This window comes from Anomaloglossus baeobatrachus, chromosome 5, assembly GCF_048569485.1.
Source record: "Anomaloglossus baeobatrachus isolate aAnoBae1 chromosome 5, aAnoBae1.hap1, whole genome shotgun sequence".
Taxonomy (NCBI): Eukaryota; Metazoa; Chordata; class Amphibia; order Anura; family Aromobatidae; genus Anomaloglossus; species Anomaloglossus baeobatrachus.
Genome location: NC_134357.1, coordinates 526,347,309 through 526,361,069, shown reverse-complemented (window position 1 = coordinate 526,361,069; position 13,761 = coordinate 526,347,309). Strand labels below are relative to the sequence as shown.

General features: G+C 44.6%; 1 protein-coding gene across 1 annotated transcript in view; it reads right to left on the bottom strand.

The window, feature by feature from the left end:
• Positions 1–13,309, bottom strand: part of LOC142312096 (uncharacterized) — a 104,513-nt gene extending 91,204 nt beyond the window's left edge. The window contains exons 1-6 of the mRNA XM_075350975.1: positions 13,164–13,309; positions 12,855–13,034; positions 12,657–12,780; positions 12,476–12,573; positions 11,314–11,404; positions 7,660–7,823 (exon numbers count right to left, since the gene is read on the bottom strand). Coding sequence (XP_075207090.1) covers positions 7,660–7,823; positions 11,314–11,404; positions 12,476–12,573; positions 12,657–12,780; positions 12,855–13,034; positions 13,164–13,241 — 735 coding nt within the window. The 5' untranslated portion in view covers positions 13,242–13,309. The remainder of the gene's footprint in view (positions 1–7,659; positions 7,824–11,313; positions 11,405–12,475; positions 12,574–12,656; positions 12,781–12,854; positions 13,035–13,163) is intronic.
• Between the last annotated feature and the right edge of the window lie 452 nt (positions 13,310–13,761).

The window sequence follows — 13,761 nt, the reverse complement described above, 5'->3', positions numbered from 1 at the left end:
CGCAAAATGCAATAAGAGGCGATCAAAACGTAGCATCTGCGCAAAAATGGTACCATTAAAAACGTCAGCTCGAGATGCAAAAAATAAGCCGTTATTGAGCCATAGATCCCGAAAAATGAGACCGCTACGGGTCACGGAATATGGCGTAAAACGTGCGCCACTTTTTTCGGACAAACTTCCGATTTTTTTTAACCCCTTATATAAAAGTAAACCTATACATGTTTGGTGTCTACGAACTCGCACTGACCTGAGGCATCACACCCACACATCAGTTTTACCATATAGTGAACACAGTGAATAAAATATCTCAAAAACCATAGTGCTATCGCACTTTTTTTGCAATTTTTCTGCATTTGGATTTTTTTTGCCGTTTTCTAGTACACTATATGGTAAAACAGATGGTTTCATTTAAAAGTACAGCTCGTTCCGCAAAAAATGAGCCCTCACATGACCATATTGACTGAAAAATAAAAAAGTTACGTCTCTCAGAAAAAGAATGGCGAAAAAAAAAAACGGAAAGCGAAAAATCGGCCGGTCGTGAAGGGGTTAAATTGATCTAGAGTTTTTTTACGCTTCATATATTAATCACAATCCTAATCCCATCATCCAAAGATGAAAAGAGCGAGAGCTATCTGAATGATCTCCGAATCGGAGGGGAGAAATACAAAGTGTCAAGTGTCTGCCTGCGTGGGCCAAAGATACATTTTTTCTTGAACCATAACCTTAAACATATTTCTTATTTCTACTTTAATCATACATCTAATATCTCTGGCAAACTAAAGGGTTTTTTTCACAGATAGTTTGTCCAAAACATGGTGGACATAATTTCTTATCATATGGATTGGGATATTTGGCTTTAAGAAGCGCACATTCCCTGTGTTTTAGTTTGAGGCACATTATTGGGTTTATCCTTTAAAGGGAATCTGTCAGATGATTTTGTAGTATAGAGCTTAAGGAGACTTTTCAGGATTAGTAAGTTTTATTGTTCTACCTTATCCTGTTACCTTGCTGTTAGCTCTGTAGAATTCAGTGTCTTGTTCACACTAGTTACATGTATGTAAATACAATTTACATATTCACTGCTCCCCCCTCTCAGTGCATTCACTATCACTGCGGAGAGGTGGTAGGCAGTTTGTGTGGGGGCAGCAGTGCAATTTCAGTTCATATTTATATACACTTGACTATTTACTATGTCACACTGAATTCTATGGAGTGTACAACAAGATAACAGGAAGAGGAAGATATATAAAAGTTACTAATCCTGAAAGGACTCTTTCAGCCCTATTTAAAGATAACATTAATATTGTACTACAAAATCACCTGATAGATTGCCTTTAACAAAAGAGCATAAAGGCCCAGTCACACTAAACAACTTACCAGCGATCCCAACAACGATCCAACCTGATAGGGATCGCTTGTAAGGGTACCTTCACACTTAGCGATGCAGCAGCGATCCGACCAGCGATCTGACCTGGTCAGGATCGCTGCTGCATCGCTACATGGTCGCTGGTGAGCTGTCAAACAGGCAGATCTCACCAGCGACCAGTGAACAGCCCCCAGCCAGCAGCGACGTGCAAGCGACGCTGCGCTTGCACGGAGCCGCCGTCTGGAAGCTGCGGAGACTGGTAACTAAGGTAAACATCGGGTATGGTTACCCGATGTTTACATTAGTTACCAGTGTGAGCAGGGAGCAGGGAGCCGCGCACACTGAGCGCTGGCTCCTTGCTCTCCTAGCTACAGTACACATCGGGTTAATTAACCCGATGTGTAATGCAGCTACATGTGCAGAGAGCAGGGAGCCGCGCACACTGCTTAGCGCTGGCTCCTTGCTCTCCTAGCTGCTGTACACATCGGGTTAATTAACCCGATGTGTACAGCAGCTACATGTGCAGAGAGCCGGAGCCGGCACTGGCAGCGTGAGAGCTGCAGAGGCTGGTAACTAAGGTAAATATCGGGTAACCACCTTGGTTACCCGATGTTTATCTTGGATACAGCTTACCTCAGCTGTCAGACGCCGGCTCCTGCTCCCTGCTCGCTTCATTTGTCGCTCTCTTGCTGTCACACACAGCGATCTGTGTGTCACAGCAGGAGAGCGGCTTTGAAGAAAACGAACCAGGGCTGTGTGTAACGAGCAGCGATCTCGCAGCAGGGGCCAGATCGCTGCTCATTGTCACACACAGCGAGATCGCTAATGAGGTCACTGCTGCGTCACAAAAAGCGTGACTCAGCAGCGATCTCGGCAGCGAGCTCGCTGTGTGTGAAGCACCCCTAAGTTGCTAGGAGGTTGCTGGTGAGATGTCACACTGCGACGCTCCAGCGATCCCACCAGCAACCTGACCTGGCAGGGATCGCTGGAGCGTGGCTACACGAGTTGCTGGTTGCCGGACTGAAGGCTATTCAGCGCTTTCTTGGCTTTGCCAACTATTATAGGCAGTTCATTCCCCACTTCTCTGCTCTGACTGTGCCTCTCTCTGCCTAGACCAAGAAGGGGGCTAACCCGAAGGACTGGTCACACGCGGCTGACACCGCGTTTCGCTCCCTGAAGTGGGCGTTTGCTTCCTCTCCTGTTCTCCATCGACCTGAATTGAACCGACAGTTCACCTTGGAGGTGGATGCCTCCTCCTCAGGGGCCGGGGCAGTGCTTATGCAAAAATCCTCCACCGGGAAGATGGTCACTTGTGGATTCTTCTCCAAGAGCTTCTAGGCACAAGAACGCAACTACACCATCGGTGATCAAGAGTTACTGGCTATCAAGCTGGCTTTGGAGGAATGGCGCTACCTCCTGGAGGGAGCAGTATACCCTGTGATCATCTATACGGATCACAAGAACCTGGAATACCTGCGGTCTGCTCAAAGACTGAACCCGCGACAAGCCCGCTGGTCCTTGTTTTTTGCCCGGTTCAATTTCCAACTCCATTTTCGGTCCGCGGATAAGAACATGCGGGCAGACGCCTTGTCCAGGTCCTTCGTGTCCGTGGAGCAGGAGGATGAGACGTTCCAGCCCATCATCTGTCCCAGTAAAGTCATTCCGGTGGCCCCTGTCTCTCTGGCTCAGATACCCCCTGATTCCGACAAACAAAGAGTCTTACACTGGGGTCATACCTCGAAAATCGCTGCCCATGTTGGTCAGAAGAAAACATGGAGTACGATTGTCCGTCACTATTGGTGGCCGTCCCTCCACACAGATGTCGCATCCTTTGTCTCAGCCTGCCCATCCTGTGCCCGAAACAAGACTCCCAAGCACCTGCCAATCGGTCGTCTCCTGCCTCTGCCAATTCCCTCCGTTCCGTGGCAACACATTGCAATGGACTTTATTACGGACTTGCCCTTGTCCTCCGGACACACGGTTATATGGGTCGTGGTGGACCGTTTCTCAAAGATGGCTCATTTCGTTCCCATGGTCGGACTGCCCTCTGCCCAGGAGCTCGCTGACGCCTTCATACAGCACATCTTCTGGTTGCATGGCTTTCCCGCACACATTGTGTCCGACAGAGGTACTCAGTTCACCTCGCGCTTCTGGAGGGCCCTCTGGAGACACCTGGGAGTGTCTCTGGACTTTTCATCGGCCTACCACCCTCACACCCTCAGTCGAATGGCCAAGTGGAGCGAGTCAATCAGATCCTGACCTCCTTCCTACGCCACTATGTCAACATCCATCACGACGATTGGTCCACACTCCTTCCTTGGGCTGAGTTCTTCCATAACCATCACATCAGCGAGTCCACCTCCAGCTCTTCTTTCTATGTCGTTTAAGGACTTCAGCCTCCCATCCCATTACCAGTATCCTTGGCTTCAGATGTCCCTGCTGCTGATGCTCTAGTCCGGGACTTCTCAGCTATATGGGACTCTGTCAAGACATCCCTTGAGCGCGCTTCCCTGCAGATGAAGAGGCACGCGAACAAGAGGCGCCTGGATCCTCCGTGTTTCTCTCCAGGAGATCTGGTCTGGCTGGCTTCCAAATATGTCTGACTGAAGCTACCATCGTACAAGTTGGGTCCTCGATACATCGGACCGTTTAAGGTTCTCAGCCGGATCAATGAGGTCTCCTACAAGCTGCAGCTCCCGGCCACGATGCGGATTCCCAACTCCTTCCATGTCTCCCTGCTCAAGCCGGTTGTCCTTGGTCCCTTCTCCGCTGATATCAGTACGGCTCCTCCTCCTATTGCTGACTATGACATCTACGCAGTAAGGGATATCGTGGCCATGAAGACCGTACGGGGTCGGCAGTTCTTCCTAGTGGACTGGGCAGGTTATGGTCCTGAGGATAGGTCCTGGGAGCCCCGGGAGAATGTTGGAACCCCCCTGATACGTGGCTTCCTGTCCCGGTTGCGGGGAGGGGGTACTGTCACACTCCCCGGTTCCCGTGTCCTGCTCCCCAGTCCCCGTGCCCTGCTTTCCGGGTCCCGACTGCGCTCCCTGCTCACCGCTCCGGTCTCCGGCCCTCTCCTCCACGGCCTTCCTGCTTCCTCTCCTGCGTCCTGTTCCCCGCGCTCCTCTGCGACGCTGGATACTCTGTCAAGCACTCCTGCTTCCTCTGCACCGCTTCCTGCCCTGGCGTCTGGCACACGGGCCCCGCGCATGCGCATTAGGGCGCGCGGTCATTGACCCTCTCTTAAAGGGCCAGCGTCCAGGTGGGCGGGGCCTGTTCTACGTGTTTAGTAAGCTAGGAGTTCAGGTCCCCTTTTTGCCTTGTCCGGTATTAACCCTTGTCTGTCTCGCAGAGCCTGTCCTGCCACGCCAACCGGTCCTAACCACGACTGCTCCAGAACTCCTGTCGGGGACTGTCGGCTGACATTTTACCATCTCTTCAGTCCCGCCAGTCTCCGGTCCATGGCTCCGTTTGGTGACCTGCCATCTCGCTCAGCTGGTTCCGGATTCCGCCTGACATTTCAACCCGGCCTCTGACCCTGAGCCTCGTCACCCGGACTACCTTCTGGAACTCTGTGATCCCAGGGACATCTACTTCCCAGTTCTCCGTACGGACTGTCTTGCTACCAGGAGTGCTTCGGCTGCCGTGCATCAAGGCCCTCTGGTGGGGTGACCGGCCTGATTGCCTCACCAGGAGACTCTGGTGTACGGTCCAGTGTTTCCACCACCAGGATCTAACATATATGTGATGTTAAAAGCCGAGGTATTTTTTTTTTTTTTTTTTTTATAATCTAACCGTGCTTTACTCTTATCGACAACTGTATCTCTGACGTGTCTGGTGTGGCCCTTGGTTTTGACGATGCTGTTTGATCCCCAATGTTCTCAAACAAACCTCAGAGTTCTTCACAGAACAGCTGTAGCTAAATTGAAAATAAATTACACACAGGTAAACTCAATTTACTAAGGTAACTTCTGGAAGCAACTGGTCACTCAGGATTTTATTTAGGACTACAGAAGGCTAAATACAAATACACCTCACAATTTTCGGATTTATATTTTTAAAACATTTAGAAAACCATGTATCGTTTATTTTACACTTCCCAAATACTTGCTTATTTGTGTTATATCACATAAAATCCCAATTAAATACATTTCTTTGTGAGTAAATCCACTCATAGCGTCCGAAAAGAATATACACGATGCCAATACTCCTCATAAAATACATAACATTTTATTAAATCTGGGATAAAAAACATACATAGACAAAGGGCACAACAGGGTAGGGAGAAGTGCAAATGTAACTCCCACGAATTGGGGGGAGGGTGGGTAGAGAGACTTACTTATCTCTCATAAGTCATAGGGAATAAACATTCAAAATTATGTCATATGTAATATTATTATCACACAGACTAAGTGCTATGCTAATGGAACACTACACCAGATGGTCATGCAGACGTGACCAGGGGAGGGGAATCTCAGACAAGGCACCAAGGGTTAGTCAATAAAAAAAACCCTAGATACAAAGTGTACATTTTCCAACTAAATAATCATCGCATTAGCAACATAAGTATGAGTGCCACTGAGCGCTCCCTCCACTGCACACAAGGGAACATCCAAAACAATCTCAAATACATTAATATGGTTAGTGACCGTCATGGATATCTGGCATAGCCGTAGCTCACAGTGGTTCTGCCTGTCAGACCTCACTGCACATATCCATGCAGTTACGCTGCGCTTTGTAGCGCAGCGTAACTGCATGCGTCCTGCGTCCCCTGCACAGTCTATGGAGATTGTGCAGGGGCCGTGCGCACGTGGCGTCAGAGCGTAGCGCTTTGGCTGCTGCCCGAAGCGCTGCGTTCTAATAAGTGACATGTCACTTCTTCCGTGCGCTTTGCCGGCAGCTCTTGCTCTGTCTATGGCAGGAGCTGCAGGCAGAGCGCATGAAATCGGCTTTTTTTTTTTTTCTCTACGGACATTTTCTGCAGCGATTTGAAGCGCACGTGTGCTCTTCAGATCGCTGCAGAAATTTCTGCAGGGCTAGTACGCAACATGCGCACATAGCCTTACATTTGCACTTCTCCCTACCCTGTTGTGCCCTTTGTCTATGTATGTTTTTTATCCCAGATTTAATAAAATGTTCTGTTTTTTTATGAGGAGTATTGGCATCATGTATATTCTTTTCAGAGGATATAAGTGGATTTACTGTCTGTTAGGATGCTATCCGGATTACGGTAGTACAAGATGTGGAATATGTGGTTATATTTCTTTGTGAGTGTAACGTGAAAAGAATGTGAAAAAAAATCCAGGGAGCACAAATTGTTTTTCAAGGCACTGTATGTTTTATTGTACAATCTGTTAGTAAAACAAGTTTGAAGCAAAAAGTATATATCTACTTCCCTGGGTGAGTTTATTGATGCATATGAAAATGTTTTTGTGGACAAAAAATTTCTACACTCTGAACATAGAATGGCTTCTTCCCTGTGTGATTATTCTGATGCTTTTCACAATGTGTTTTTCGCGTAATTATTTTTCCCATTATAAACATAAATATGATTTATCCCCTATGTGACTTTGCTGATGTCTAATAAGACAGGATTTTCGGCTAAAACCTTTTCCACATTCCAAACATGAATATGGTTTCACCCCCATGTGATTTCTCTGATGTGTAAGAAGAGAATATTTTCTGCTAAAACGTTGCCCACAATCTGTACATAAAAATGGCTTCTCCCCTGTGTGAATTCTCTGATGTGTCACAAGGTCTGACTTCTGTATGAAACAATTCCCACATTCCGAACATGAAAATGGTTTTTCCCCTCTGTGACTTTTTTCATGTCGAATAAGATTTGATTGACGGCTAAAACAGGTTCCACATTCTGAACAGGAGTACGGCTTCTCCCCAGTGTGACTTCTTTCATGTGAGATAAGATATGATTTCTCTGTAAAACATTTCCCGCATTCAGAACATGAATATGGCTTCTCCCCTGTGTGAGTTCTCTGATGTATAACAAGTTTTGAACTAGTGGCAAAACATTTCCCACATTCAGAACATGAAAATGGCTTCTCTCCCGAGTGACTTCTTTGATGCTCAAAAAGATTTGATTTTCGCTTAAAACATTTCCCACATTGTAAACATGAAAATGCCTTTGCTTCTGTATGACTTTTCACATGCTTAACAACATTTGATATGTCTATGTAACATGTTCCACTTGCAAATTGATTCGCTTCTTTGTGGGATTGTTTTTGTTCAAAATCTGTTATGTGATTTTTATTTTTCTGAAAAGAAAGAGGAGCTAGGACCTGTTGAAAAGGATTAAGTGATAAATCTTGGCTCTGAATAGATGATGGTATATCTAGGATACTGGCATGCTCTTCATATATATCTTGTGAGATTCCATGATGAAATGCTTTAAAATCTGAAGACATTGCATAGTTCTTTGAACTCCAGATACAGTCACCTGCAGAGAAAAAAAAAACATTATTTTTGTATAATGTAAACTTAGTTTATAATTTTTCTATATGAAAAAAATCCCATACAAATTGCATAGCAAGTAGCAAAATATGATAGGAGGCAGAAAAACATTTTACAAAACACATCATTTTGCGTAATGCGTAAGGTAAATCCTAATAATCAAAAACCACAATTTAACATTTCTTTGAAACTACGGTGAACACATGATTATATAATGTATAAAAACTTCCAATTAGAATACTGAGATATCCTATACTACCTATGTATATGTACCCTGTTTCCCAGAAAATAAGACCCACCCTGACAATAAGCACTTGTAGCATTTTTGGAGTATGCTTAAAATATAAGCCCTACTCCAAAAATAAGCCCTAGTTGCGGTTATGGAAGTGTCCAAGCAGCTAAAAAAGCTAAGAATACAGCAAAAATATCCATCAAAGTAAGCAGACACCACACACACACACACACACACACACAAAGAAAAAAAAATAGCATTCTCCAGACCCCCAACAAATATAATTGGCAAGTGTCGATGGTGGATGGGCTCTCACACAGATCTGCGTCGCTGTCAGGTCCCTCACCATTCCGACTGCATTGCACAACAGCTCTCACAAACAGATCGGGTACCAACATCACTCCACTCGACTGATACTGCTTCCAGTCACTAGGGGGAGCCAACCGCTGTAGAACGCAGGGAGACCTGACAGTGACACTGATTTGTATGTGAGAGCTCATTCACTTACCAACTCTAATTCTTTAGGGTCTGGTAAGTGCTATTCTTTAAGGGGATGTCTACTTTTTTTGGGAATAAGCTTAGCACTACATAGAGAATAATAAATGTAAACAAGTACCGTAATTTAAACCATTGTAAGTTTGATATTTACCCACCACTATAGGACTGGTTCTGCACTATGAGAATAGCTGATCAGATAAGAAAATTTACATGTGAACCAGTAATTGGATTAGCACAAAACTTTAATGTTCCAGAATATGATGATATGATTATATTTGAATAAATGTTGATTTTTTTTTGTTCAAGAATAAACGTGGATCGTTGTTCATGGGAAAAGGTAAGACAACCTCTGAAAATAAGGCCTAGCGCATCATTTGCAGCAAAAATATTATAAGCCCCTGTCTTATTTTCAGAAAAACACCTAATATTAAAATAGCTATAGGTTCTCAGGCATTGGAGATTTCTTGGTCATAAGACGTCTGCACTGAAAATGACCCTTTTGAGGTACAGAGAAGTAACAATTTTATTAGCAATAACAAAGCAATTACATTTATCAACTCCGCATAAGGAAAAAGGATACAGAATCATAATGGAAGGTATTGAATGTTCCAAGAGATACAGCTGTAACAATACTTTACAAATTAATATACAGTGGAACCTCGGTTTATGAGTAACTTGGTGTGCGAGTATTTCGCTATGCGAGCAAAGCTTGTTGTAAGTTTGTAACTCGGTTTACGAGTAATGCTTTGCTGTACGAGCAAATACTCACCACACAAAGTTTTGGTTCCGTACTTTCACTGCGCTCTGACCCGCGCTTGCAGTCCGCACAAACACGCACAAACTCACACACACACACACATTATGCTCACCTTACCCTCCGTTCCCTCGGTTGCCTCCTGGTTGTTGTAGTCCGCAGGTATGTGTATCCGGTAACCATCGCGACTGATGCTAGTACTTCCGCTTTCAGCGCTTCTCAAAGGCAGTGCACTGACCAATCAGAGGCAAGCGGCTCCTGCGTATGACGTCTGCTACTGAAGCGCTGACTGGGAAATCTCTGGCATCGGTCGCGATGGTTACTGGATACATATACCTGCGGACTACAACAACCAGGAGGCCGCAGAGGGAAAGGAAGGTAAGGTGAGCATAATATGTGTGTGTTTGTGTGTGGAATCTCACAATAGGGGACCAGGATGGGATATTGCACAAGTTGTGGATACGATTTGTCTAAGTTTCAATTATTTCCTACGGGAAATTTTGCTTTGCTAGATTAGTAACTTGGTTTACAAGCATACTCCCAGAACGAATTGTTCTCGTAAACCAAGGTTCCACTGTACACAGGAACACTGGCTACACTGCCTGTAATAAATGATTAGTGATGGCGGCTAGTTTTTCTTTAGTTGTTGGGGAGCTTGGCAGTGATCATACCGAAGAATATACATGCAGTATATCACAAAAGTGTGTACATCCCTCACATTTTTTAAAATATTTTCTTATATCTTTTCACGGGACACTTTGATACAATGTATACTAGTCAGTGTATGGCTTGTATAACAAAGTAAATTTGTTGTGCCTTCTAAATAACTCAACACACAGACAATGTTAAATTCACTGGCAACGAAAGTGAGTACACCTCTAAGTGAAAATGGCCAAATTGTACCGGTGTCATGTGACTCATTAGTGTTAGAAGGTCTCAGGTGTGAATGGGGTGCGGGGTGTTGCATTTGGTGTTATCGCTCATACACTCTTTCATACTGGTCACTAGACGTTAAACATGGCACCACAGGAATTCTCTGAGGATCTGAAAAAAAAGAATTGTTGCTCTACATAAAGATGGCCTAGGCTATAAGAAGATTGCCAACACCCTGAAACTGAGCTGCAGCATGGTGGCCAAGACCATGCAGCAGTTTAACAAGACAGATTCCACTCAGAACAGGCCCCACCATGTTTGACCAAAGAAGCTGAGTGCACATGCTCAGTGTCATATCCAGAGATTAGTTTTTCAAGATAGACATATGAGTGCTGTCAGCATTGCTGCAGAGATTAAAGGGGTGGGGGTGGGGTGTTGCCTGTTATTGCTCAGACCATATGTCACACACTGCATGAAATTGGTCTGCATCACTATCATCCCAGAAGGAGGCCTCTTCTAAAGATAATGCATATGAAAGGCAGCAAACAGTTTGCTCAAGACAGACTAAAGACATGGATTACTGGAACCATGTCCTGTGGTCTGATGAGAAAAACAAACTTATTTGGTTCAGATGGTATCAAGTGTGTAAGGCGGCAACCAGGTGAGGAGTACAAAGACAAGTATGTCCTGCTTACAGTCAAGCATGGTGGCGAGAGTATCATGGTTTGGGACTGCATGAATGCTGCCAAGTGTGGGGAGCTACAATTCATTGAGAGATTTACTGTTGTATATTAAAAAACTTTTGTTTGAGCTGCTGATAAATCTTATTTTAAATTGAAAACCATTGAGAATTAAAAAAAGCAGCTAGTTCCAAGATAAGTTGCATTTTTTCCCCCTCTATTGGCAAATTTCTTCTGTATTTTATATCCTTATTTTATCATTTTATGTTATTATATTTATAACAATATATTTTCATCTATATTTATTATTTTGACAGAAGGGGTGAATGTAAAACTGAAAAACCTGAAAGTGTAATTAACCCTAAAAGATTTAACACAACTGTACAAATCAGCGACAGTAGAATCTGTGACTTCTATGCATTTAGTGGTTACTACTCACCTGGGTAGTCATATGTAGGAATCTCCACTTTACACCACTCATCATCCCTCACATAGGTCTCTGTAGTATTAATATGGGTCAGATCTTCCACCTTAAACAAATATTGTAAAAGTCACAGACAGATGGAGAAGTCACATCTATGATCAGCTCTAATCCTGCCATCTCCACCGTTCTCATTACACAAGTATAAAACAGATAATACTGGTGGAGAAAAAAAGACTGAACACAAGACCTGCACAGCCGTCTACACATCATAGGAGACAAAACAATCACTGATCTCGGGGAGACCAGCCAGAGAAAACACTGCCGGCAGCCAGCGAGGGCGCTCGACACGGTGAAATCCTAGGTACATTGCCCCCTGGGAAATATGCAAATCAAAAAAGTACGTGGAGCTTCTGTTAGGAGTCTCGAAACAGAAACCAGCCAGATATCCCTCCGGGAAGGACCCACCCAAGGAGTGGTTCTTTTTAGGAGATCACCATAACCCCCATATTAAGTGGCCCTTTTAGTCAACATCCAACTTTTTGACAAGTTTAAAGATGACAAGGGAAATACTAAGGCCAGGTATCCATCCACAGACAGCTGTTTCGGGGTATTGCCCCTCATCAGTGTGGAGTAGGATTCCGGCCAGGTGGGAGCAATGCCTAGTAGACCAACGAGACAAAACAATTACTGAGCTCGAGGAGACCAGGCAGAGAAAACACTGCCGGCAGCCAGCGAGGGCGCTCAACACAGTGAAATCCTAGGTACATTGCCCCCTGGGAAATCTGCAAATCAAAAAAGTCCGTGGAGCCTCTGTTAGAAGTCTCGACACAGAAACCAGCCAGATATCCCTCCGGGAAGGACCCAGCCAAGGAGTGGCTCTTTTTAGGAGACCACCATAACCACCATATTATGATGAGGGGAAATACCCCGAAAAAGCTGTCTGTGGTTGGATACCTGGCCTTGGTATTTCCCTTGTCATATCTTTAAACTTGTCAAAAAGTTGGATATTGACTAAAAGGGCCACTTAATATGGTGGTTATGGAGGTCTCCTAAAAAGAGCCACTGGGTCCTTCCCGGAGGGATATCTGGCTGGTGTCGAGACTCCTAACAGAGGCTCCACGGCCTTTTTTGATTTACACACCATAGAGACATTTCACAACACCTTCTCTCCATCTACCTGATGATCCTGAGGGACATTGGGATCTTCTTGCTTACAGTCCTGTGGCAGAAGAGGACGGGGACATCTCTCTGGTGTTGTCCTCTTACTGGATAGAACTGGAGGAAACACATACAGGGACTGAATTCATTCTTTACATACAGATAACTTTAGGCCGTCTGTATTTAGTCCTGTCTATTACCTGATGATGTGAGGGGCTGGGCAACCTCCATCATGATGTCCTTGTACAGATCTTTGTGTCTGTCTAAATACTCCCACTCCTCCATGGAGAAATAGACGGTGACATCCTGACACCTTATAGGAACCTGACACATACAATTACACAATCATCTCCCCGATCCCTTCATAGCGGTACTGTATAATGTCCCAGCAGTGTCACCTCTCCAGTCAGCAGCTCAATCATCTTGTAAGTGAGTTCTAGGATCTTCTGGTCATTGATGTCCTCATGTATCAGGGGGTGAGGTGGAGGCCCTGTGATTGGGCTCAGGGGTCTTCCCCATCCCTCAGACACAGGGTCCTGACAGTCCTCACTAGAGGTCTTCTTCACTACTGTGTAATCCTGGTTATGGAGAGACACATTAATAAATCTCACTACAGACATTTCCAGAGTCCTCACCTCTCCAGTTCTGTCCATCTGTTATTCCCATAGATAAGAATGATGTAATGTGACGTCATCAGAATCTCTCACCTCTCCAGTAAGACGGAAGAGGATCTCTAGGGTGAGGTGTAATATCCTCTCCACCATCTTTGGTCTGTCCCTGTCCATCCTTGATGGGTCAATCAGGAAAATTCTATTATATAGAAGATCTGCACTGAGAGGATCCGATAATGTAGGAACCTGAATCAGAAGATGAGCCAATTTGTAACATCATAAAGAATCCCATGTAATAATAAAAGTTCTGGAGAGAAAAAGGCTGAACAGCTCAGGAGTTAGAATGTGTAGATTTCTATTTATTTGGACTAGAACAGGAGTTGCATAAATTATAATAGCAACGCCTCCATGTTTATGGTCACAATACCACAAATCTTCACCTGAACACTACAGCTAATCCTTGACTGCAAACATAATGCCACATGATCGCTGTAGACCTCCTCAGGCTTCACACGTCGTACATTCTGGCATCACAACTGCAACAACAAACTATAAAGGACCATTGTCCTCCTGGGTAATAAATAAGTGATCTGTTATGAACTGTAGAATGTGTCCACCTTCACCACCGCCAGGTAAAATTTAAGCCCAAAAAATCTGATTTACACAAAAAAATTTTTAAAGGCCAACAGAAATA